We start from the raw sequence: 26,124 nt of genomic DNA, 5'->3' as shown, positions 1-26,124 counted from the left end.
ATTTCATGAGGAAAATGAATTATTTTAATGTGTGCACCAAAATTATCTGTTTTAGTGTTTTAAATCCTTTAGAGAATTGGTTCTGTCTTTTTGCCAATAACAATAGGCTTAGTCAGCATGTAGGAGTAGCCAGTAAAGTTATTGGGTTGTACAAAGCTCAGCTCTGACCGTTACAATCGGTAGGTCATAAGGATAGCCCATGCCATAGTGGACTTTTCTGACCCCCAACACCCAACCCCCCCCCACATAGTGGAGAGTAGCACCGGCATTCCAATAACAATCAGTTAATGTGTAACTTATTTTGTTATTCTGTGTCTTAGTTTAACTATTGTGACGTCGTAGGTTAAAGGGTGAAGGAGACAAATGGCATTGGTGGTTGCCATGTTTGTATTGTGAGACGTGGTCTATCTTAGCTGATATTGCTTTTAAGGTGAATAAAACTGTGCACTTCGCAAGCTTTGGTATTTCGGCAGCAGGCATTATAATTTATATTTATTTATTAAATGTACTTTCTGTAATAACTCACCTTATTTTTTCTGGAACAGATACAAACGACATGGACAAAGTGTTCACACCTCTGGACTGCCTTCTACCCTCAGGTATTTAGGGATTCCATTTTGACTGTGTTCAGCATTTGGAACTGACGCTCTTCTCTTGACAGCTTTGCATATTTATCCACATTCTCTTTGAAGTTCAGACACAGCAATAGCGAGGTTGTATTTCACTGAACTAAGTCATTTACTATAATGGACTAAACCAATCATTGCTTGCATAAACAATTAGTCTATCTGAAGCCGTGCTTGACTGATAAATGTACATAAGCAAGTTTACTGTTCTCAAAGAGTAGTGTTTTAGTCAAAGCAGCTAAGACAAAATAAAAGTCTAGCCACTTTTAAACACCCCAAATGAACTACACCTTCAAGTGACTCTGTTGTCGAGTGGCAACTAGATCAGCCTCTCTTATTCACCCCGGCAAAACAAGCCTGGTTTGGAAGTGAAATCTCATTTCGTACAGTAGTAGGCTGGATAACAGTCTCCCGTGCCGTGGCTCAGCTAGGGTTTAAGGACCTCCGAGACCTCCCAGGCAACCCCAACTGTACGACAAATAATAGCTATATTCAGAGGGAAGCGTGGTTAATAGCTTACACTGGAATATTTTATTATTCAGTGCATGTCGCCAGCCCTGGTGGTGTTAGACCCAGCATAAACCCATGATTAAAACATGAGCCATGCAGGAGGAACAAATGATTTGGGTAGAAGGTGTGTTTAACTACCGTAATCCCCTGCGTGGAGAGATGAATATGGAGGCTGGTCAGAGTGTGTGTGTGTGTGTGTGTGTGTGTGTGTGTGTGTGTGTGTGGGTGTGGGTGTGGGTGTGGGTGTGGGTGTGGGTGTGGGTGTGTGTGGGTGTGGGTGTGGGTGTGTGTCCTGGGAAGTGTGGGAAGTCCTCAAGGAGATGATGAGATTCTCCCCCCATTTTCACCTACAAATGGCTAAATCTCATAGGACAGACGTATTGCCCTTGTGGTTTCTTTAAAGTCCAGTGTCAAATTTGAGACTAGCGCCCATTCTCAGCTCTAAAGAGGTTGCAGATGTGGCCACGGCACGGTTGGGAAATGAGGAGAAAGTGCTGTTTCTTCCTCTTCTCTTTCCTGTGTTTGTCAGGGATCCTATGGAGTTACTTGAGAGACCCTATGCAAAAGCTACAAAAAGTTTTTTTTAGGGTGTTACCACCCTTTAGGGTGATGATCTTTGATCTTCCCTTAATGTTTCTATACTACTGTGAGGCTAGGCTATACACAATTTTAGGGCTTATGATAGATAATATCATGTTTATAAGGTGGTAAAGATATCGACCTGGACGTTAATAAGTGGACCCAAATCTAAAAAGTGTTATATATATGTATACATTTGTAAGGTCATTTATTATTTCTGACACTTAACATTACCAATTACAGTAATAATTTTGCCATTTACTCATCGAAAAAAAAAAAAAATTCTAGCCCAGTATCATTCTAATGTAAGAAATGCAAATTATTGTTTTTTTTATGAACAGGACAGAACACTGTAAATGTTTTGAGAGATGACATTTTTTTAATAAAGCAGCATAATTATAGAAACAAGAAACCAAGGCATTGTTTGGGCAAATAAATTGCAAGGATTCATTAACAGGAAGTACTTCAGTGGTTTTGAGCTCTTCTTTCTTTGAATTAGTTGAAGACGCAAAACTTCAAAACAGTTTTCATTAGACATATCTTCATTTATTTATCTGGGTTTGTTCCTCTGAAAGAGTTTTCATAATTATGTATAGTAATCAACAACGCTTTGTTTCACCTTTTTCTACTAACTTAAGAATGATAATACAGAGGATTGACCTTGTAGAGAGTGAGAAAACTGCCTTGGCTTTTGAAACTATTTAATAGGCTGCGCTGTCTCTGAGTCTGAGGAGGAATGTTCCAGAGTTGCACCTGAATCAAGACACTAAAGGCTTAGTACATCTGGGCCTGCGCGTCCCAATTCACTTTGTTAGGAAATGCTGTGGAACCAGACTGCCGCATTCCCCTATCACCAGACAAGTCCACCAGACAACTCCAGTTTTACTCAGCACTCAGACTTGATAGGCAGCACTGGCTAGTCAACATGCAGTGCATCAAAGAAGGATTAAAGGGCATCTCAAGCTTGTCATGACTTCAAAAGTTACATCTTCCTGTTGTTCATGGATAGTTATTAGCAAGGAGAGAAGGTGATGATATATAATATTGGTGGTGGATACTGGGAAATAAGCAAGCTTGTCATGACTTCAAAAGTTACATCTTCCTGTTGTTCATGGATAGTTATTAGCAAGGAGAGAAGGTGATGATATATAATATTGGTGGTGGATACTGGGAAATAAGCAAGCTTGTCATGACTTCAAAAGTTACATCTTCCTGTTGTTCATGGATAGTTATTAGCAAGGAGAGAAGGTGATGATATATAATATTGGTGGTGGATACTGGGAAATAAGTACTTTAAATTGGATGTTGTCCAGGTGGAAAATAAAGTAGATTTGCCCACACATGTCATTAAATCACAATTCCATTACCATTAGGTAGGGTAATTGCCCAATGACTTTTTTCGTTGCAGAGTCCTTTGTTGATGTTATGGTTAGTCACTAAGATTGTTTGTTGTCTGCAGAGTATATTACTCATAGTACCTGTAGACACATTCATATAAGGTAATAGGGGCAAATTAAAGGGCAAGCATTACCAGAATAAATTAACTTGGAAGTCTACATTGTTGATCAGGCTATAACCCGTACATACAGTATACACAGCCTGACACAGACAATTTTAAACAATATGCATTGTATCCTAAACAATCCTCAGATGTACTTCCAATGACAAACGGCATGGTAAGACTGTTCTGTTATGTGGTGATCTTACCCTTGCTGTATGTTACACCAGGAACCCAGAAGATTTGTCTCATCATCCTAAATCAACCTTTGGAGGAGAACTACCTGGATGTCCTCTGGAGTAAAGGTATGGGTTTTATGATTGACCTAATAGACAGACATGGGCTTTTGGTTTACGGTACAAACCACTCATCCTCAATTACTGGCCAAATGGCCCATGATGTTTGCAAAGTATTATGAGCCAGATTCTTGGCACCCCCCACTGATTAAATCTTTGCCCTGCTAAGCATCAGTCACCTCTTGAAACCAGAGGTGTGTTTCCTGAAAGCATTGCTGGGCAAGGACCATGGGAAATGAAAGAGAGGGAGGCAATACTGTATAATGGTTAACAGTGGTTGCACGATTACTCTTTTGGGAAACACACCCCTGATGATTTGTAGTCCTGAATGATTGTCTGATTTTCTTAAAGTGTTTTTTCAGTCATGACCATGGCAGTAGAGTGTTTAATGGTATGATTGTTGTCTTCAAACCTTGATCCCGTTGACAAAAGCCAGAACCAGGATACCACCGCTCTTTCTGTCTCCTCTGTGCTTGGACCCGTACCCCACCATGTAGCAACGATGTTCAGTGTATAGTTTATTTTATTATTTCGTTTTTTAACTGGCTTTGGAGATGAGACTGGGGGCCAGGAGCAAAGGGGGGCGGCTCTCCAGATGGTTCACCTGGAGCAGGCCAGACGGGGGCTCCTCTCTCCCCCCCCCCACCCCACCCCACAGCGTGCCGAGGCTCAGAAGTGGTGCCCTGTGGGAGTCCCGCAGTGGAGGAGCGGGGGCTTGCAAGGCGCTCGGGACCCACTGATCAAAGCCACAGTACACACATTTCTCAAAGAAAGACATTTCCTGGAATCAGTCCACCTTGGTGCCATTCCCTATCAGAGGAAGAGGCTCGGAAAGGTGTTCTCCTTTTCTTTTGCTTTTGCCTTTGCTCTTGCTCTCTCCTGCAGGAGGTTTTGTAAATATTATCAATGTATGGGGGTTTGTTGTTTATATTAGAGGAAACTTTATTTATTTCATTTCTTTTTAGTGCCCTTTATGTGTAGTACCTCAAACAGCTAGATGCTAGATGTATTTGTTGTGATTCAATTATAGTTTAAAAAAGAAAATGGAAGTTCATGCACTGGTGTGGTGCATTATCATATTTCTGTGGAAGACATTAAATAGGAGAAATTGAATAGAGGCCCCCACAATAAGTAGGAGACAGGACTGAGCTGGTACTGCTGCTATAATAACAGTGCAACTGAGTTGTGTATTGTTTTTGCTTTGTTTGGGTTGACTTCAGTGTAGTGCATATGGCCTGAGGGCTTTATCTATTTGAGCGCAGTAATGTCTATTTGACTTGAAGTCAAGAGGTCAATCTGTCGATCTGCATGAATAATTCCATTGCCAAATGACTGAAATATGCTGGGCATGATGGACACTCGCAGAGACACACTGAACCGATTGCTCTTCTGTCTGGTTAGGGACAGTCAGTTTAACAAGAAGTGACAGGCCATGTGTTCTCTTCAATAAGGGTCAAGCACTACTGTAAATCTACCAGTGCACAAAAAAAAGAAAAACACAGAGCTCAAAAAATCAACAACTGCAGAGGAGTTTGTTAGGGAAACAAAAATATAATCTTCTTTTTATGGGTGGGGGGTGGGGGGTGGGGGGGTAATTAACTTTTCATTTTAGCTCTTTGACTGTTTGCCCCCAGTGAATTTATGGCAGCTGTGAAGCCTCCTTCCCTCTTCCCTTTCCCTTCCGCGCACTGCGCACACCGCTAAATCAAGCCCAGCCCAGGTCGAGCTCATCAATAGCCTCAGGCCATAAAACACTGCTGCTGGACGGCAAAGTTCTTGACAAGAAGAAGTGCTGTACCTGGGGAGGATAATGAAGTGGTTATTTACAAGGTTATCTGTCCCGAGATGTCCTCATCTTTAAAATGTGCTCAGACGTGATAAAGTCCTAGTGCTGCACTGCACCCTCTTGTACCCTTAGGCATGGACGTGGACAGACCTGTGGACAAACACCCTCAGAGTGCTGAGCAGAGGCCTCTCTACTGTTGCTACAGGGGGAAGAAAGCTGTTGTTCAGACTAAAAGTGTCTCCAATTGACAGAATGTACTGGGCATATGCACAGCCATTGGATTTTATGAGAGTTGACACATGACCCAACTTTGTGCCATAATTGTGAGGTCATCAAGTTAATGTGTGCTAATGTGCAGATTTGTATGACTTGTCAAAAATACTGTATGTTTCAGGGGAAAACCACTGTCTCGTACTTTTATCAGGATTGTGTATTTTGAGGGTATTTTTGTTTTCCGTCTTACTAATAGTGTGTGTTCCCAGCAGGTGCCCAAATATCACAGAGCCCCTGCCCTGTTCTTCTGAGACTTCATATGTGACTGAGGAAGTAGTTTAGTCTGATAGCGTCTTTGCTGAAAACGTTACTTGAAAATGCCTACTTTTTTCAATGCTTCTGCCTCCGAAAATACGACAGCTTTGTATCAGAATGACAGCTTTGTGTTCAAAACGGGTATGCTGATGGAGCCAAGGTGTATGTGTTTGCTGTTTAATATATGTAAATAGGTCACCAAACGTTTTAGGGTGGGGGTGGGTACAGAACAATAATGCAATTGAAAGCCAATAATCAGACCCTGGAACCTTTCTGTGCTCACATGGAAATGGCTGAACACCAGAGGGAGGCCGGCTATTGGGTCAAGCACTTACGTCAGTTTCTTTTATCTTTTGCACTGCATGCTCTTGCTTTGTTTCAACCACCATCGTGTAGACTTTTTCATACCCTTTTTATTTTAGTTTTTTTTTCTCAACATATTCCAGTCTCCTGTGAGTCTTATTAAATTATTTTTCACTTCTTTAGTGTTTTGTTTTGCAGAAATTAGTGTTTTATTACCATACCAGAGCAGTGTTCTCATTGTCCTCTGGTTTTTTTCCTCACACATTATGGAATATCCTCATGTTTTCAAAAAAGCAATTTAAGATCAAACACCCATGTAGGATTACTGCCATATTTAGCCTTAAGGGAATGATTAATCCATTTACACCACATCAAACCTAATTTCGTTATCAAATTCATATCCATAGATTCACTGAGACAGACCACGACCAATCCAGTATGGCTCACAATAAAGGACATTTATTTATTTATTTATTGTTTATCGTTATAACAGACAACGATAAACAGTATAGGATTAGCTCACTTTATTGAGTTGTGTGTGTGTGGCCAAATAATTCATCTGAAGAAATTCCCAAAGGCATTATGTCTATCTTTTCTCTCAGCTTGACATCAATTTTGCTTTGTAGCATTTCAGTGGTATTGAAAGCTTTATCTTATCAAGATAGATGATTATTTCTATGTGATATGTTTTTGACATCATCTTTGTAAGCCAATTATAACGATAAGAATGTCAAGGATAACTTTGTTTCGCAGTTGAGATTTACATAGTTTATATAAAGTTGAATATAGAATGTTTTGGTATGTATCACTTGTGATATTGAAGGTATTTTCTTCTGCATTAACAGTTTTCGCTTTCATGATTTAATACAACAGAACTTCAAAAGAACAGTTGCCTTTCTCTAAGTACCTTGTTTAAACCACCTAATGTATTCCGTGAAAATGCGAAACTACTTTAAATTCCTGCTTAAAGTGCGACCACCTGTCGTCATGGGAGCCCATCCTCTGTCAAATGTTTAGTTTTATTTGTTGGCTGAGTGAAATAGATAAATAAATGAATATATAAGCACGGCCTGCTTTCTCCACATTTCACTTCAAAGAGAAATATATGTTAATTCAAACACAGGGGTTCAATTCTCTGCACACACAAGAGATTTAGTTACCTACAAAATACTAACTTTAATGGAACCACAGATGCCAGCTTCAGATACTATTTTACTGTAAGAGTGATGAGTAGAGGTGTCAGTCTCTCTCTCTTCTACAGTAAGAGTAGTGAGTAGAGGTGCCAGTCTCTCTCTCTTCTACTGTAAGAGTAGTGAGTAGAGGTGCCAGTCTCTCTCTCTTCTACTGTAAGAGTGATGAGTAGAGGTGCCAGTCTCTCTCTCTTCTACTGTAAGAGTGATGAGTAGAGGTGCCAGTCTCTCTCTCTTCTACTATAAGAGTAGTGAGTAGAGGTGCCAGTCTCTGTCTCTTCTACTGTAAGAGTAGTGAGTAAAGGTGCCAGTATCTCTCTCTTCTACTGTAAGAGTGGTGAGTAGAGGTGCCAGTCTCTCTCTCTTCTACTGGAAGAGTGGTGAGTAGAGGTGCCAGTCTCTCTTCTACAGTAAGAGTGGTGAGTAGAGGTGCCAGTCTCTCTCTCTTCTACTGTAAGAGTGGTGAGAAGAGGTACCAGTCTCTCTCTCTTCTACTGTAAGAGTGGTGAGTAGAGGTGCCAGTCTCTCTCTCTTCTACAGTAAGAGTGGTGAGTAGAGGTGCCAGTCTCTCTCTCTTCTACTGTAAGAGTGGTGAGAAGAGGTACCAGTCTCTCTCTCTTCTACAGTAAGAGTGGTGAGTAGAGGTGCCAGTCTCTCTCTCTTCTACTGTAAGAGTGGTGAGAAGAGGTACCAGTCTCTCTCTCTTCTACTGTAAGAGTGGTGAGTAGAGGTGCCAGTCTCTCTTCTACTGTAAGAGTAGTGAGTAGAGGTGCCAGTCACTCTCTCTCTCTTCTACTGTAAGAGTGGTGAGTAAAGGTGCCAGTATCTCTCTCTTCTACAGTAAGAGTGGTGAGTAGAGGTGCCAGTCTCTCTCTCTTCTACTGTAAGAGTGGTGAGAAGAGGTACCAGTCTCTCTTCTACTGTAAGAGTGGTGAGTAGAGGTGCCAGTATTTCTCTCTTCTACTGTAAGAGTGGTGAGAAGAGGTACCAGTCTCTCTCTCTTGTTGGCACAGCTGGTATTTTTTTGTTCACCTGGCGGCACCCAACCTGGGTGGCATAATACTTATCAGCACATTCCTAACTTTGGCAGGGCGACCTGACCTTAGGTGTGTGTGTGTGAGATGATTTGTTCCTCTACTGGCGTTCTGAAGGAGCCGTTAGTGTCATCACAGCCAGGGTCCTCAATAATGGATCACTTTTAATTTTGGCGTTGCGAGTACTTATCAAGATTGGTCTGAAATTCACTCATGGTCCCCCCTGCTGAATGATTGGATTCTCTCATTTAAATCAGTTGTATTGTAGCCTCTCCAGCCCTTAAGAAAAGCATTAAAATATGGTATATGGTATTCATAAGGAGGGCATTGGAGAGCTGTCTGTGTGGGGGGGTAGGGGGCTTCCTGAGATTTGGGTATGATGCGGGATGAGTCGAGCTGTGACGTCAAAGCATAAAGTCCTTTATTGTGTGTGCTCGTCTGTGCGTCACAGCGTGTGTATGAACGGGTATGAAAGTGTATGTGTGTTTGTCCCAGTGAGTGTTAGCGTGTGTGCCTATTTCTTGTGTGTGTGTGTGTGTGTGTGTGTGTGTATTTGTATGTGTGTGTGTGTGTCTCTTTGTTTACATCTTTGTGTGTTTATTCCAGCACTGCTGCGTGCCTGCGCAGACGGAGGAAGCAACCACCTCTATGACCTCACGGCTGGGAGACGAGAGAGGTGAGAATGGCCATTTCGGTTTCTCCACTTACTGACTCCTCTAATGGTGCGAACCTGTGGCTCCTGCCCCCCTCTGTCTCCGCACTGAGACCGCTGCCGCTGAGGCGCTGGTGTACGACACTTCCCTCTAAACCCAGGAAACAAGGTGCCGAGACTCGCCTGTCAGGAGAAGGGGGCTTGAGTTAGTGTTGGGATTCGAGCTTCTCATGATTTTCTATCCATCATATGCCAGCGATTTCGGACAGGACAGATCCATTTTAGGCCTGGTTGGTAGCGGTTGGTAATAGGCTTTGCAATTTATCTGAAATTTGAGGTCACATCAAAATCATCTTCTGTCAGAAAGTGTATCAAACATGTGTATTGACATATTCTGAGATGTTTCCAGTTAGACATTTGGGCATTGTTTTCCACCGCTGTTCATTAAAGCCATTCATGTGTCCCTAAACTGTTTCTGGGCAACACAGTCCCACTGAAACACTTGCTTCTGTTGCTTGTGCTGCTTGATCACAAGAACCAAAAAGAAAGCAGAAATGTAAATTAGGAGTTAGTGATGCATCCGTCGAGTTGAATATATTTACTGATTTGTTTCTCAAAGCCACTTTGCTGACTGTTTTTACTACATTTTCATGCCGTGCTGTTTCATTGTTTATTTTTTGGTGTAAACAGATTTTCTGTAGACTGCTGTGCTTGCCTATCTTGACGGTGGTGATGCAACAGAATTCTGTTATTCCTTTATGTCAACTGCCAGAGCAAACTAATTTCCCTGATTCCCATTTCCAAATAGAATGTTTGCCAGTATAGTGTGGTATTTTTCTGCCGATATTTTGGATGCTCTAATCTGGCATTATGTCACAACTTTCCCCTAGTGTATACTTGATTGCCCGTTGTCAGTGTTTAATCATGCACGGATACAGACAGCAGTTGACAATAAGCTTCAGCAGTGAGTGGTGTTAGGGCCTCATACCAGCACCTAAAGAGTTCCTTACCTTGAACGAAGATCGTCAATCCTCGTGAAAAAAGTGCAAAAAAGTTAATTAGCTGGTGAAAACATAAATATAGTCTGTTTTAATTAGGCATTTTTTATTAAAACATCAGAAGTTGCCATGACACCCATCGATCTTCATATCTAACAAGAGAAAATTAAAAGACAAATGTTCTAGATTGATTGACTGACTTCATCCAGTGTAGTATTCTGGATCCAATAACCCATCACACCACTTATTTATTAGTTGTTTAAAATAGAAACATGCTAACATTAAATCATTTCTGTCTTCAGTTTCAGATGTGATTAATGTACATTATTGTTGTGGTATATTTATGTACAACCACACTATAAAGCAGATTGAACAATCAAATATCAATATGGAAGGGGCCGCAAGCCCTATGGAGGAAACTATCTGTTGTCCTCCCTTTCAGAGAGAGTGACAGGTTGTGAGCCACGCTGTCATGCCAGGTCTCTCCCATGGTTTATCAACTGGAAGCAAAAGCTGTCAGCCAAACCTCAAAACACTGTCAGCCAAACCTCACAACACTAGTTCACTGCCACTAGTTCACTGCCATTAATATTTGTCCCTTGGAGCTGCTGTTATTGAGCATTCTCTCTGTGCTTTCTCTTGGTAGTTCACCATATGTGCAGCCATTGTTGTCATGGTTCCCTTTTACAAAGGGGAATGCTTTTTTTATTGTGATAGCTGATTGCCAGAACAGCATCAAAGGACTGAAGCATAACCATGTGTTTGAGCAACTGAAACAATCCACCAAGGCCCAAAACTGACAAGGCACTTTAGGAAACTAGTCAGTTTTTTGCAGAATGGCTTGAAAAGTGGGAGTAATCAAAAGAGATTAGAAAGCTCAGGTTTTCCCTCTGTATGTTTAGATGAATTCAGTATATCCTATGATGACAGGCTTTCATCCAGGTGTTTGGTGCCCAAATAATAACACCTTTGCAATGTTGCATCTGTATTAGAGTATTTTGGTGAGTGGTATTTTCTGGACTGCCCACGCATAGCCTATTATTATCTCACACTCGCTTCAATTAGATCGTTCCTTACGACTTTTTTAGTTTGTAATTTAAGTTTAATGAAGGCCAGGGCTCTTAAAGCACAAATGGCTTCACTCAGGGGCGGAGTGGGACACAAAAATCCACCGGGACAATTCTGACTGCACCGGCCCACCACCGGCCCACAACGTGCCCAAAACTGGCCCAACCCGCATCCCCTCCACCTCCCATATCAACTACACAAACAAACGGGCGGCTTTTGATCATTATTGTTAGATTTAGTGTTGATGTGTGGGTGACAGACATGACAGTGACAGTGACAGTGTATTTGTATATGTACATTTATGGAAATACGGAACAAATCGCGTCCCGTATTGGCTCAAATGTTATGCTAATTCGCAACAATGTGTCCTGTCAACTCACTCGCATTTAGTTGACGGCTGGTTGAATAAATCCGTAATTCTTGTACATTTTGATGCACTTTCCTCCAGCATCCGCCTCTTTTTCAGTCTGGCCTTTTTGCCCCCTCCTTTCTCCTTTCTCTTATGTCCCTCAATCAGGTCCACTTCACCTGCTCTCTCTCGCTGATAGCCGCTAATTTATCTCCCTAGGTTCACTTGATAAAGGCACAACGATACGCATTTCCCATGAGGCAATTTGCTCCGACCATTCTACATTCAACAAAAAACGAATTCAATCGCTGGCCAATTTATATTTGTGGTCATGAAAGTAGCCTAATGAAGCGTCTGAATAAAAAAGAATTACATCAATATAGGAGGCTAAACAAAAATCAGAAGGTTGGATTAATGGGAGTGAGTTTGACACACACCATAGGTGTGATGTACAGAGACAAATAGAGCTATAAATAGTGGTTGGACTGCTGAACCATAGAACTCTCAGAGAACTTAGAGATTTTCACGGGACCATGATTAGACGTACATGTAATCTCGATGGGCCGCTCATGAATTTGACACGACGGCTGCGAAGGCCGGTCTGCAGGCTGGTTCTCGATAGATTATTGGCCGACCGGCCTACCGGGAAAAATCCCGGTCCTCCCGATGGCCACTCCGCCCCTGGCTTCACTGGACCATACCGCTAGCTGGGACACGCTGGTTTGTTTAGTAGCTGTAGCTGAAATTCACTTTCTGTTGTTGTGTGTGTGTGTGTGTGTGTGTGTGTGTGTGTGTGTGTGTGTGTGTGTGTGTGTGTGTGTTTGTGCGTGTGCGTGTGCGTGTGCGTGTGCACGTGTGCGCGTGAGTGTGAGTGTGAGTGTAAGTGTGAGAGTTAGAGTGAGTGTGTCAGTGAGTGAGTGAGTGTGTGTTTGTTTGTGTGTGTGTGTGTGTGTTTGTGTGTGTGTGTGTGTGTGTGTTTGTGTGTGTGTGTGTGTGTGTGTTTGTGTGTGTGTGTGTTTCCCTGGCCTCGGTGGATAATGTTACATTTATGCCGTGTATCACTGGCGGTGGGGAGGCCGGGAGAGGAGCTGTTCCTCACTCGGGTTACAAAATGGCTGCCATTAAACCTGGCCCCTAATCAATCTTGGAGGAAGTTTGCTCCAGCCCCCCCACCCTACTCCACACCCCCAGCTGTACCGTATCTCCTGAGTTTGCACCTGAGGTCACAGTTCCTGTATGAAAGGTTAATTAACTCCGACAGGCAGGTGTGAAAGCGTAATTGAATGGCAATGCTTCCTAACAGCGTCAAAGGGCTGGATAATTTGTCACCTGAAGGCAATCAGAAATCTGGAGTCAAAATGCATTATATTTTTGCTGTGTGTTTCACAGGTAATGGAGTTAGCCAGGAGATGGACTTTTTCCTTGCTTTTTCCCCCCTCACGTATTGTTTTTTTCTACTGCTGTTATGTTGCCCTGCTGAGTTGAGTCCATTACCCAGGCTAGGCCATCCTTAGCCACCACCGCATGATGTGATAATGACTTACAGAGGATTTGGATGTGGGTGGAGATAAACTTACAGTAATTACATTTTTAATGACCGCCTTAAACTTCCCCTAGAAGTGAATACCCTACATAGAACACTGAACACGGCAAACTTGGAAACACAATCCTCCGGACAATTATCTTTGGAAAATGCATATTTCTCATTGTGGTTATAGTCATGTTAGTTTTGTTTTGGTGGGTTGAGGTTTTTTTTTATTGCTGTTATTATTGCGCTATTACATGGTTACGATTCCAGATGTTGGGAGTATATCTGTGTGTGTGTGTGTGCGTGTGCCCGTGTGTCCGTGTGCTGATGACCTGACTGACCTCCCCTGATTGGTAAGTAAGGGATGATGAGAGGCAATGTAATCAGCTAGTGATTGTCTGCTCCTGTAATCAAGTCAAGAGGGGTAGGGTTGATGTGATTTTAAAGAGGCTTTAAGTCATTAGGAGACAACAGAAGAGATCGTTATATAGCAAGGGGAAATACTGTGATGGGGTTCAGTGGTTTGCCCAAGGCCCCCGATGTTAGATGGGTGGATACAATAGAAGAGACATTGTGCTCTGTGTGCGTGTGACTGTGTGTGTGTGTGTGTGTGTGTGTGTGTGTGTGTGTGTGTGTTTGCCAAGTTGTTTTCCTCTGGTCCTTGAAGTAGACAAGCATCTCTTTTACACCTTGAGACAATGTGTGCTACATTCTAATGAGACCACTTGGTTTATCTATATGTCTGAAGAGGTGTTGGGCCCCTCATATAATTCCAGGTCATGCACTTTACCAAAGTACTGTTATTTATTCTTTATCACAACAGGCCTGGTTGCCTGAATATACTTACCTTTAGCTAACTAGACATTTAAGTAGCCCTCTTCTACACCATGCTGATGGAAGTCAACTAGCATTGGGAGGCCCAAGAGAGCAGTCTGAATGAAATGCTTCTGCTAACCAATCCACTAGTGAGCGTTAGCTATTGATATGTAAAGGGGAAGATTTAAGAATGCAGTCAACAAACAAAATGGCCCTTCAGATGTCCTTGGTATCATGGGCAGAAATGTTTCGTTTTGTTTCATCCTAATGTCATTACATGTAACAAATGAGAAGGGAAACTATGACATGAGAACTGAGCTTTTCAACAGTGGCCTTTGAGGTAAAAGGAAACCCTTGGCAAATGTAACACATTTCTTTTTTTTACAGGAACCTCCTGAAACAAATACAATTCAATTCTTAATTAAGACTTTTTAAATCATAAATTGGATCTGTGATAACAAGAGACACTTGAATGCTGGTGCGAAATGTAATTTTGGCTTTGCCGTTGCCTTAGCCGACTTTTGCTTTGCCACAGGAAGCCCAGGCTGCATGAGTTGTGAAATGTCAATAGGAAAGGGCTCATTTAACAGTGACCTGTCTGCTCTCAAGGTTATTTATGCTCGCTTGCTCATTTAGCTGAAAGTCAATTGGAGAGGGCAATACACCCAGAGTGCGGAGGCTCTGAGGAGATTTTTTTTCCTTTTTAAAACCATGACGTCTGAAGAGTGGTCCCTGTTCACCACTAAACAGCTGGGTAGGTGGCATGAGAGCACGACACCCAATTTTGTACAGTGGTTTCAGTTATTTCATTTTGGATGTTTAAAGCCAGGCTGTTGCTTTAGATGACCTAGTACATTGTCCTCTATGAATAATTTTTGTAGTGTTGTAGACTTTACCACAGGCTAATCACCCTCTGACTTAAGGTTGAGGTTCCTGAGGCCTCAGGCAATCTCATTGTTTCCATTCTTTGTTACTCTGACGGCAGTTCCTTGAATCCTTTTAATTTCTTGTTCTTGTGGAATACGAATGGATTGTATTATTGTCGACACTACAAGCATAGAGAATGTGATTTAATTTGACACGTCTTGCCAGGAATTCAGGATCACAGGTGCCCTAATCGCCAAGAAAACAGTCGTTATGAACACCCTGTGCCAAATAAAGCAGTGTTTCATGGATTGCCTGAGGGCGGCTGTCTGGACTGAGGAGAGTACCGTTATATTAGTTGTCGTGAACTGCTTGTTTTCACACGTGCCCTGTTGCTGGAGCAGTAATGGTGATTTCCGGGCCTGTAAGGGGAGATTGGACTCGAGGGTTTGTTTGTTCTGATGCTGTTTGTGCCGGAGCGTGTGATGAAGATAAAGCTGACAGTATAATCCCTGACTGTATCACTTTCGCCCAGCAAACCAGAACGCCAGCCGTGCTCTCAAAGACTACATACACTAGCCACTCGAGCATGAAATCGTAATGTTGAGGGTTTAATACCTCCAGATACCAACACTGCATTCCAATATTCCTTTCCTCAAGGTAGAAAGGGGGAGAGAGAAGAAGAAAAACAGCGAGAATCAAAGGCACCCTGACATATCCGTTCCTTTCAAAAGAAATATTTGATTCACCATAGCGAAGAAAATCTTGTCATTGTATCTCGGTATCTTAAATCTGTATAGCCACACAGTCGTTGGGGCATAGCATGTGCATTTGGGGAAGGCTGGCGGGGTAGACAAGGCGTGCCGCGGCGTGTAGCAATTCATTGTCTGTCAGAGCCCGTCTCACCTGCCTTTGTGTGTGTTTATGTGGGACAGAGATAGGAGGTTTGTGAGTGGCAGCGAGGCGTTGGCCCGGGCCAATACCTGTCAGTGTGGCTTCTCATGCCTCTCATCCCAGTGACCCTTGTGCAGCTGCGGTTCAGACATATGAAAAAGAAATGGATAGCTGCCCCAAACTACACTCTAACCTGTTTCTCTCCTTTTTTTCCTGTGCTCCATGAAGTTTCCTCCCAGACTACATAAGCGGAGACTTTGATTCCATAAAGCCTGTGGTCAAGGCCTTCTATGGAGAAAAGGTCAGTCATCTTCATTGCACTGACTTGTATTGTATAGAGATAGATTTCAGTCAGATCAGATCAGTCAAATCTCAATGTAGAGATAAACTGTTTAAGATTTTAATGAAATTAGAAACTTTGAAGACGTGCCATGACATTTTTTATGAACTCCAAAGTCTGTTTTTGCCTTGCACACCATACTGTAGTCACTAACCTTGACTCAGAGTTCTGAGAGTTGTCAAGGTTGAACCTGTGCTGAAGTTCCATAGTACTCTCCTCTAGGGCCACTCCTTCATCCAGGTTGCCATAGTAACCGTGTTCTGATCAGAGATTGTTAGAGGAGTGTGAAAAGTCAGACTTGGTCAAATTTGCGCCCTAACCAAGGCCAGTGCTCTAACCTGGAACATTGTTTCTCTGGCGACCTTGCAGCCAGGGACAGTTACAGCTCAGCTTGAGGAGCATTGCAATAAGAGGGTTCACTGTTGACTTTTGCTTAGCCAGTGAAACACCGAAGGCCATCTACACACCAACTAGCCTTTTGGTAGTTGTACTTGGTACTTATTACCTCCAGCAAGGAGGTTCTGCGATCGGGTCCGTTAATTAATTAATTAATTTATTTATTTATTTGTCCGTTTGTCTGTCTGTGGACAAGATTTCTCTAAAACTACTGGGCGGATCTTTCTGAAATTTTCACCAGAGGTGGATCTTGGTCCTGGGACATTCCCATTAAAATTTCAGGATGATCTGGATCCGGATTTGTGTACCTCCTTGCTGGAGGTCAGAAATCTCGGATTGCTCTTGTTTTTCATGTTTTGACAAAATAGTACACTACTGTAAACAACAAAACCGTATACTCCTGACTAAATACTTTAATACTGCTGTGTAGAAGTACATGCCCTTAATGGCACAGCAGTAAGGTTTCCCCTGTTCTGTTCATCTGTGGAGGTTGTGACATAAAGTAGAGTGGCACCTAACATATCAGGCACTGCACCGCTCTAGTCTTTTGTTCAACAAATCCCACATAGGTTAGGTGTTCAAAAGCAAGCCCTGAGGAACCCTCACATCCTGCTCTGAGTGCAGCTCCCTCAGTCAGGTGCCTCCCCACTATTCCCCTCATCGGAAAGAGTCCAACGCCACTACAGATATCACAGGTGCCCAGACAGACAGACGGACGGACAGACGGACGGAGAGACAGACAGACGGACGGACGGACAGACAGACAGAGAGAGAGAGAGAGAGAGAGAGAGAAAGAAAGAGAGGGAGAGAGAGAGCTGTGATAGCTGTTATCTCCCTTCTGCTTTCAGAACTGCAAGCTCATAGAAACGTCGGATCAAGACCTGACTGACTTCACAAAGTGCCTGGCCATCATGGTGGAGAAAATTAGAGAGCAGCAACTGCAGGTATCAGAGCTTCTGCTGTTCAGCACCTACCCTCACCCTCCCTCTTTTTCATTCGACCTCTCTCACTCTCTCTCTCTCACACTCACTCTCACTCTCACACTCACACTCACACTCACACTCACACTCACACTCACACTCACACTCACTCTCACTCTCACTCTCACTCTCACTCTTACTCTCTCCCTCTCTTTATGTTTCTTTTGTCACTTCATGCACTCTTGTCTCAAAAGCTCATCACTGCAACATGAATACGGAGCCATGGTGACGACATCTCTTACTGTGTGTGTTAAGCAAATAATCAAAACAGTTTTGCTACCTCTCTTTCCGTTTTTCTTTCTATTCCCTTCTTCTCCTCTTCATTTCCTGTTCTTTTCCCTCTCTCTGTTTCTCTTTCCCTATTCTTTCCTTTATCCCCCTCTCCCTTCCGATCCCTCTCCCCCTTCCTCTCTCTCTCTCTTTCTCTGTCTCCCTCTCTCTCTCTCTCTCTCTCGCCCTCCCTCCCTCTCTCTCTCTTCATGTGCAGAAAACCGTACATTCATAAACAATCTGGATTTCTGGTCCAGTTTCACTCATCGCTCAATCAGAGTAGCAATCAGTTCAGCACTCGAGAATAATGGAGGTGTGGGGGGGGGGGGGGGGGTATCAGCCAGCAGACCTCCAGAGAGGACATGCGAAAGGTTGAGGCCGAAAGCAGTTCGATGAAAAAAAAAGGAAAAGAATATAAAAGAATATATATATTTCCTCTGTAATGCGCCCTCCTCTCCACTAAACCATTAATGCGTGTTCTTGTATATTGCCTATTGTAGTTCCTTATCACAGGAATCTGCGATATAACAACGGGACTTGACCTAGTGTCATGGACTGGTTCGAAGAACTTATTAATTCACGCCGCTTAGGCAGGGAGAAGCGCGCTGTGCTCTGGCCCCGCCCCCACCGGAGCCTATAAAAACCACAGCCCGCTGCTCCATCATTCTTTTTCAAAATCTTCGCGTAAGATTTGGACTCCGAGATTATTCTCTACGCTATAACTGGCCGTATAAATACTTGTTTCTATTTTCTACAAGTGATTAATACTCATTACGAGCTGGTGAGTTTCGGGTTATTTTAACCTTCACTACCTCAAGAGTGCTACAAGTACGACTTGCTTTTAGAAAGTCAAGTTCACTGTCAGCAACGTGTTAGACTAGCTAGTCTCTGACTAGCCTGCTAGCGGGGTTTGCTAACCTCGTGTTGGGGATAGTGTGCTTATTATTTCTCTGTGTGCTTAACATTTCTCCTTTTTTACAGAGATGTTGCGCCAGAGTTACCCGGGGTGTTTTCATGCCAAGGAGAAGGGCGACCGTCACCGACGTTGTGTTCTCTGCCTCGGTAGGGAGCACGCGGAGGCGGCGGTGGGTGGCATCGACTCCTGGTGCAACATTTGTGCTACGATGACCGTAGCCAGGGGCAGGAGACGTTTCGCGCTATGGGAGCGCGATGACACAGCGACTGCAGTGCCAACCGGGGAGCGGTCCCCGGTCAGGCTGGTCGCCTCCTCGGCCCCAGGCAGTTCAGTGCTGTCAGTCCCCTTTCGCCTCGCCTGCCCTCTTGGTCAGCCCAGACCCTGAGATGGTGGAGTTACCCTCCGGATTTAGTGCTATCTCCGGTGGGCAATTTGATTTTGGGCTAGATACAGAGAGTCTGGTGGACTACTCGTATGCCTCGGGCGAGGAGGAAGAGGAAGAGGAGGAGGAGGGGGAGATGGATGTGGCGCTACCACGGGCTAGCTCGCCCGCGGTCACATCGAAAATGCTGGCCCAGCAGCTACACGAGGTGGCTATGAGAGCGGCGCACGCTCTGAGTCTCCCTCTCCCTCCTCCGCCCAAGGGACGATCATCCCTGCTGGACGGGATGTTTTATGGGGGCCCTCCAGTGGTGGCTCAGTGCACCCTCCCCGTCTTCGAGGAGGTGCACGAGGAAGTCAAGGCTACGTGGAGTACGCCCTACTCGGGGCGAGCCCCTGTGCCAGGCTTCGGATGCTACTTAAATGTAGACAAAGCGGAGGAGTTTGGCTACCTCACGTTCCCTCCGGTTGAGGAGGCGGTTGCGGGCTACCTAGCCCCTTCCACCCCCACGATGCGCCTCGGTCTTGGACCCCAGTTGCCTACTGGGGTGGCCAGGCATCAGGCGGCGCTGGCGGAGAAAGCCTATTTGGCGGCTGGGCAGGCGGCGTGTTCCACGAACACGGCCGCGCTGCTACAGCGCTATCAGGCTAAGCTCCTGGCAGAGCTCGCAGCATCGATGGGGGAGGGCAACGAGACCGTAGTGGAGCTCCGGCGAGCTACGGATCTCACGCTGCGTCTGACGTGGTGCACTTCCCAGGCTCTGGGGAGAGTCATGGGAGCGAGCGTGGCAACCAACCGGTCGTTGTGGCTGTCTCTGTCTAAGATGACAGACAGGGAGAAGGTGCCCCTCGTGGATGCCTCGCTCAGGGAGCTCCGACGCCCAGTTTTCATCGGGACAGCGAACCCCGAGTGCTGGGCAGAAGAGGAGCGGGTTTAAGTCCCCCGTTCCTCCGGCAAAGATGCAAGCCGGAGCTCGAGGGTGGAACAGACATCAGTTCCGCCCCGCGGCACAGCCGCAAGCACAGCCGCAGCCAGCGCGCGCTGCGCAGGGCACTACCCACCAGGGACGACGTGGCCGTGGCCGTGGCAGAGGCTACAATAAGAATCCGTCATCCTGAGAGAGGGTTCTTGTCCACGGAGGGGAGAGTGGTGGATCCCTGGCCACCAAGGAAAGCTTTGAGTCGCTCTCATGCACAGATCATGACAAGCACGGTAAAAGTATCCCAACAAGAACAACATTCAAAGGTTCATGTCATTCACCCTGCCCCTTCGGGGCCAGTCATAAGGCATGCTTGTGTAACTCCCCCCGCAACGCAGCCCCAGCGTTTGCAAAACAATTTTTTTATTCAAACCATGGGGGAACAGCCCCCAACCTCACCCCCCTCCTTATGCGGAGTGGGAACAGGTTTAGGTTTAGAAAGATTGACAATGAGCGGTTTAGAAACCGACAGATTCAACCTGAGGCCCAGCCTAGCGGACTGTGCGGACGTTTGGCGTGCATGCGCAGCACCACTATGGGTGCTAAAAACTATTACAGACAGCTACGCGCTGCAATTCGCCCGCCCCCCTCCGAGGTTCAGCGGTGTGATCCAATCAGTCGTGCCTCTGGAGCAGACGAGTTTCCTATTGGAAGAGATAAGCTCACTGCTCAAGAAAGGTGCTATAACAGTGGTCCCTCCCGAGGAGACGAACGCTGGGGTATACAGCCGATATTTTCTCATCCCAAAGAAGGATGGGAATTATCGACCCATACTAGATCTACGCACGTTGAACAAAGCATTAAAAAGATTGAAGTTCAGAATGCTGACTCCACGAAAGCTCATTCAGTGCATACAGCCAAACGATTGGTTTGTCTCCATAGATCTAGGATGCATATTTCCATATACCGATTTGCCGCAGACACCAGAGGTTTCTGAGGTTCGCGTTCAAAGGAACAGCATACCAATTTCGTGCCCTCCCGTTCGGCCTGTCATTAGCCCCGAGGGTGTTCACGAAATGCGTGGACGCAGCAGTCGCCCCATTAAGGCAGCGAGGAATACGAATCCTCACTTACCTGGACGATTGGCTGATATGTGCACGATCGAAGTCAGCGGTGGAGCAGGACTGCCATCTAGTGTTGGCACACCTGCATCGACTAGGCTTTGTTATAAACAGGGACAAAAGTGCGTTGGTCCCCCAACAGCGCGCCCCGTTTCTAGGTATGGTACTGGATTCCACCTCAATGAAGGTGTCTCTGTCCCCAGCAAGGATAAGGGCCATTCAATCATGTGCTCGCCAGTTCAGGCAGGGGTGGACGGTGACGTCTCTTTTGCTGCCAAAGGCTGCTAGGGATGATGGCGTCAGCCGCCGTTGCGTTACCCCAAGGGCTATTACGCATGCGGCCGTTTCAAATATGGTACCTCTCCATGAAGCTCAGCTCCACCAGAGACAGGTACCGCAAGCTGACAGTGAACGCCAGATGCATGAAGGCGCTGGCGATCTGGAAATCACCCCGGTTCTTCGCCAAAGCGGGCTCGATGGGCGTGGTGACGCACCGCGTGGTAGTGACCACAGACGCCTCCACAACAGGGTGGGGGGCGGTCTGCGAAGGGAGATCAGTGAACGGCCTCTGGACTGCAGAGCAGGCCAAGTCACACATCAATGTGTTAGAGCTACAAACAGTGTTTTTAGCCCTGCAGCATTTTCTACCCAGATTAGATGGTCATCACATACTGGTGAGAACAGACAACACCTCTGCTATGGCATATATCAATCGCCAGGGAGGGGTGCGTTCTCAGTCACTGTATCAATGGGCGAATCGCCTGCTCTTATGGGCAGCAGCGCACTTTCCCTCAGTCAGAGTGTTACACATACCAGGCAAGCTCAACTACGGAGCAGACCTACTATCGAGAGGCAACCCTCGGGCGACGGACTGGGCTCTGCACTCTCAGGTAGTAGAACAGATATGGCAACGCTTTTACAAAGCGGAGGTGGATCTGTTTGCCAACAGAGAGAACACCTGTTGCCCCCTATGGTTCTCACTGGGGGGCGACAGTCCCCCGTTGGGCCTGGACGCGCTGAGCCACCAGTGGCCGAACTTGCGTCTGTATGCTTTTCCCCCGATCCCGCTTCTCCCACCGCTGTTAAGCAGAATATCGGTCGAGGGCAAGGAATTATTATTAGTGGCCCCCCACTGGCCCAGTCACCCGTGGTTGGCAGACCTAATCAGAATGTCTGTGCAGCCATCATGGGAACTACCTTTGAGGAGGGATCTCCTAACGCAGGCGCACAGGTCGATCTGGCATCCTCAGCCAGAGCTGTGGCGACTCAGGGTTTGGCACCTGAAAGGCACAAGCTCCTAGCCTCAGGTGAGTGCACGGGCAGCTTCGACCCGATCGCTGTATACGTTAAAGTGGCGCAGGTTCGAGAAGTGGTGTGTTGAGCGTCAATCCCCGGGCTGTCACCCATTAGCGTCACGTTTCATGGCAGGCGTGAGACGTCTCAGAGTGCCGGACAGACACTTGATACCGTCATGGGATTTGCTGATTGTATTACGTGCGCTGACAGGGCCTCCATTCGAGCCCCTGGAGACAGCGGACATAAAATATGTTTAATTGAAAACGGCGCTGTTGTTGGCATTAGTGTCAGCAAAACGCGTTAGTGACATGCAAGCCCTGTCTGTCAGTCCATCGTGCCTTCAGTTCTCGATAGCTGGGGACAAGGTAGTGATGAGACCGAATGCTGCATACACACCCAACAACCCCGTTCCGCAATCAGGTGATTGAGCTGGCAGTGTTCTCGCCTCCCCCATTTGCGTCAGCAGAGGAGGAGCGCTTGAATACATTGTGCCCGGTGCGCGCCCTTCGTGGCTACGTAGAGCGCACCAAAATGTTCCGACGGTCAGATCAACTGTTTGTATGCTTCGGGGCGCAGGCAAAAGGCAGACCTCTATCTAAACCCAGCTTATCCCGGTGGATAGTAGAGGCTATAGTGTTGTCTTATACAAGTTTGTCTCTTGACCCCCCCGCTAAGCTTCGTGCGCATCCGACGCGGGGGGTCTCCTCTTCCTGGGCCTTGTTGAAAGCCGTGTCAGTGGAAGAGATATGCAAGGCAGCAAGCTGGAGCTCTCGCCACACTTTCATTAGGTTCTATATGTTAGATGTGACGCAGCCTAGTTTCTTGCAAGGCGTTCTGCGGGCCAGCAATGCGGTCCCGCCAGAGCCTGAGGAGGATTAGAATGAGATAATCGTTCATCGGTTCTACGTGGTAGAATGCATGAACGAGATACTAAACGTAAGATTGTTTAATTAAACATAAGTTCATCTGCCTCTGCTGGTCACGACGCAACAAACCGTTCAAGGGTCGAATATATGGACATGGGGATAGTGATTCCCTCAACATATGTGCACGGTGAAGTGCTAGTAAGTGTTCACAAGCACAAATAAGGCCCTATGAACGTTCAACACCAGCTGAACCTCCGTGAGGGCAAAGCATAATAAAGTTGGGGTGATATGGCAATCACTGTATTTACACGCGCTAATGGAAACTGTCCCGTTGTTATATCGCAGATTCCTGCGATAAGGAACGTCTCGGTTACTTACGTAACCTCGGTTCCTTAAGCACGGAACAAGATATAACAATAGTTGCGTGATACAGTGTTTTTTTTCTTCTTTGGGTGGGTGTTTCAATGCTCAGATTTTGATCCAAGAATGATGGAGCAGCGGGCTGTGTTTTTTATAGGCTCCGGTGGGGGCAGAGCCAGAGCACAGCGCGCTTCTCCCTGCCTAAGCGGCGTGAATGAATAAGTTCTTCGAACCAGTCCATGACACTAGGTCAAGTCCCTTTGTTATATCTTGTTCCGTGCTTAAGGAACCGAGGTTACGTAAGTAACCGAGATGTTTCATAGCAACGGTTGGCTTTTTTCAAATCCTTTGCTAGTCTATTGTTCTCTGCCCCCCTGAAGTGATCGTCAGCGTATGCTGCCTTCATTCATCAGCTGACAGGAGGTTGCGAGTTTGTCAGATTGTTTTTCCACCTCTTCCTCCACACTCCGCTCCGCCAGTCCTGACAGACTCGAGTCTCTCCCAACATTAACCATGAACGTCCCGCTCCCGAGCACATTTGATTCGCAGTCCGAAACTAACCGTTTCTCTTCGCTTGCTTTGTTATTTTGTTCCTATGATTGTTTTGTAATTGATTTCCCTCAAGAGCCTGTTGTCTTTTTCCTAAGACTTATTTTGATAGTGGTTAAGAATACAGGCAGTATTTACGGTGGATACCCAGAACTGAAGGTCTAAAGAGTACTATCTGTTATGTGATGGTAAACTCTAGTATGTTTAACACTGTTGTGAATAGTACTGAGCTACATTATTCAGGATACAGCAAACCCGTTTCCCACTATGCGAACACACAATTACTACGGAATTTCATGCCGCAATAATGTCATCTGCACAATACACAACAATGACAGAATGTTCTCAGAATGTTCTGTCTTTTCTTTTTAAAATGAATGAATGCAAACTGCTGAGATTGTTAGGGTTTAAAAATCTCAGATTTCCATACAGATCAGATGTTACCGTGGAGACGTGTGAAGATGTTTATTTGCATTCTTACTGTAATGGAGTAGAGCTTTTACATTTTAAATACTTTTTTTTTAGACTGATTTATTAAACTGGAAAGATAAGTCACCTAGATGTGTCTTGCCTAGATGTTACGGATAATTTATATATATATATATATATATATAGTCATCTTTTCATATCATCCAGTCTTATATTGTAAGGTGTCTAGTCAAGTTACATGAATGCAGGAGGTTAGAGTGGTCAGTCACTGTTGAAATCTTTTGAAAAAAATCAGTTGAAGGTTTTTTTTTTATCTGTCCTTCCTCACTGTTGCAACAGGCCTGAGCTCTATTTGATCTGTCTGTGCATTGTTCAGATCCAACACCTGACCTAGACTAATTCAAATTGAATCAGCCACAGAGTTTTGAAGAAAGTGGTGAAGTCAGTTAAAAAAAGTCATCGAAGTTTCCATTTCAGCAAAGGGATTCGGCACTTTTCAGTGATGACCACTCAGTGTCAGTGTATATACCTTGTGTTTGTGTGTGAAAAATGGCTGTCTCTTTTCCTTCATAGGTGGACACTATAGTGACCCTGGGTGGCCTGGCGGGCAGATTTGACCAAACAATGGCGTCCGTTGAGACCCTGTTCCACGCTCAGAGAATGACTGACCTGCCTGTAGTGGTGATACAAGGCACATCACTGGCTTACCTGCTCAGAGAGGTAACCTCTTCATTAACCTTAACAATACAGCTCCACAGTTTTAAGGGATGACAGGTAAAGAATGGTACATGTGTTATTGTAGCAGGTAAGCTGGTATAAGGTAGCCATGGCTGTCTATGTCTTTGATTGAGAACCCAAGGTTCTAGGTTCTAGCTCGGTGAGAGGCTCGCTGTATCGTAGAGTAGAGTGCTGAGGATAGTGTGACAGGCCCACACAAAGTTGGCTGTTCCACATATAGGTATGCGTTGATACTTGATCTGCACATTTAAGTTGCAGTGATGTTGGCAGGCTGTTTTGCTGTGTGGGTTTCAGTGAATTGTCTGACTGTGGCATATTGACTTTTTTAGTTTGTTTGTTGTTGAGCTTTGTTGCATATTCTGTTCTCCTTGTTGTTTGTTTATACACTAAATAAATAAAAGATAGAGGGTGAAACTAACACACACACACACACAAAAAACAGGGCTGCAGGCTGGTCCTGTGAAGCATCTACTGCTCTTCAAAGCACACTAAGGCTGAATCCCATTTCACCCCTTAGCCCTTCGCCTTTCCCCTTCCCCTCCGTTTTGCGCGTTCACGTGGAGGGGTAGGGCTGTCCCAATTCACGTTAAGACAGAAAGGAAGGGGAAGGGGAAGGGCTTTCCACCCCTCCAAATGGAGATTTTCCGAGGGCACACTTCAAACGAAGGGGTGAGACCGATTTCCCCCAATGCATTGCGAACCCGTGATCATTAAAGAAGAAACATCGCGCGAGTCCCTTTAAAAATGTCGGAAACAGCAGGAAAAGCATCACACAAATGAAAGTATTTTCTTTGTAATTCATGGTTTTAAAACTTCTTTGATGAAGTGTTGCATTGTGTTAATAACAGCTGCAGGCGCCATGTTTGTTTATGTCTGGTGAGTGACAGCTGTCGCTCTCCGGTAACGTAACAGCTGACGCAGCGTACTGATGACGTACGTAAGTGTTGAAGGGCTATCCCAATTCGTAGAGCTAGAGTTTAAACCCCTTCGACTACCCCTACGTTATGGCTCCGTTTGAAAAGGCGAGGGCCAAGGGGTAGGGG

The 26,124-nt window shown here is 45.2% G+C and overlaps 1 protein-coding gene across 1 annotated transcript in view; it reads left to right on the top strand.

Annotated features, from left to right (window-relative positions):
• Positions 1-26,124, top strand: part of tpk1 (thiamin pyrophosphokinase 1) — a 49,525-nt gene that overhangs the window by 3,536 nt on the left and 19,865 nt on the right. Inside the window, exons 2-7 of the mRNA XM_080854816.1 lie at positions 546-599; positions 3,444-3,518; positions 8,957-9,026; positions 15,748-15,820; positions 17,104-17,199; positions 24,917-25,063. Coding sequence (XP_080710942.1) covers positions 557-599; positions 3,444-3,518; positions 8,957-9,026; positions 15,748-15,820; positions 17,104-17,199; positions 24,917-25,063 — 504 coding nt within the window. The 5' untranslated portion in view covers positions 546-556. The remainder of the gene's footprint in view (positions 1-545; positions 600-3,443; positions 3,519-8,956; positions 9,027-15,747; positions 15,821-17,103; positions 17,200-24,916; positions 25,064-26,124) is intronic.

The sequence above is a fragment of the Sprattus sprattus genome (assembly GCF_963457725.1).
Source record: "Sprattus sprattus genome assembly, chromosome: 17".
NCBI lineage: Eukaryota > Metazoa > Chordata > Actinopteri > Clupeiformes > Clupeidae > Sprattus > Sprattus sprattus.
Note: the sequence above shows the minus strand (reverse complement) of the source record. Positions and strands in the feature narration are given on the sequence as shown.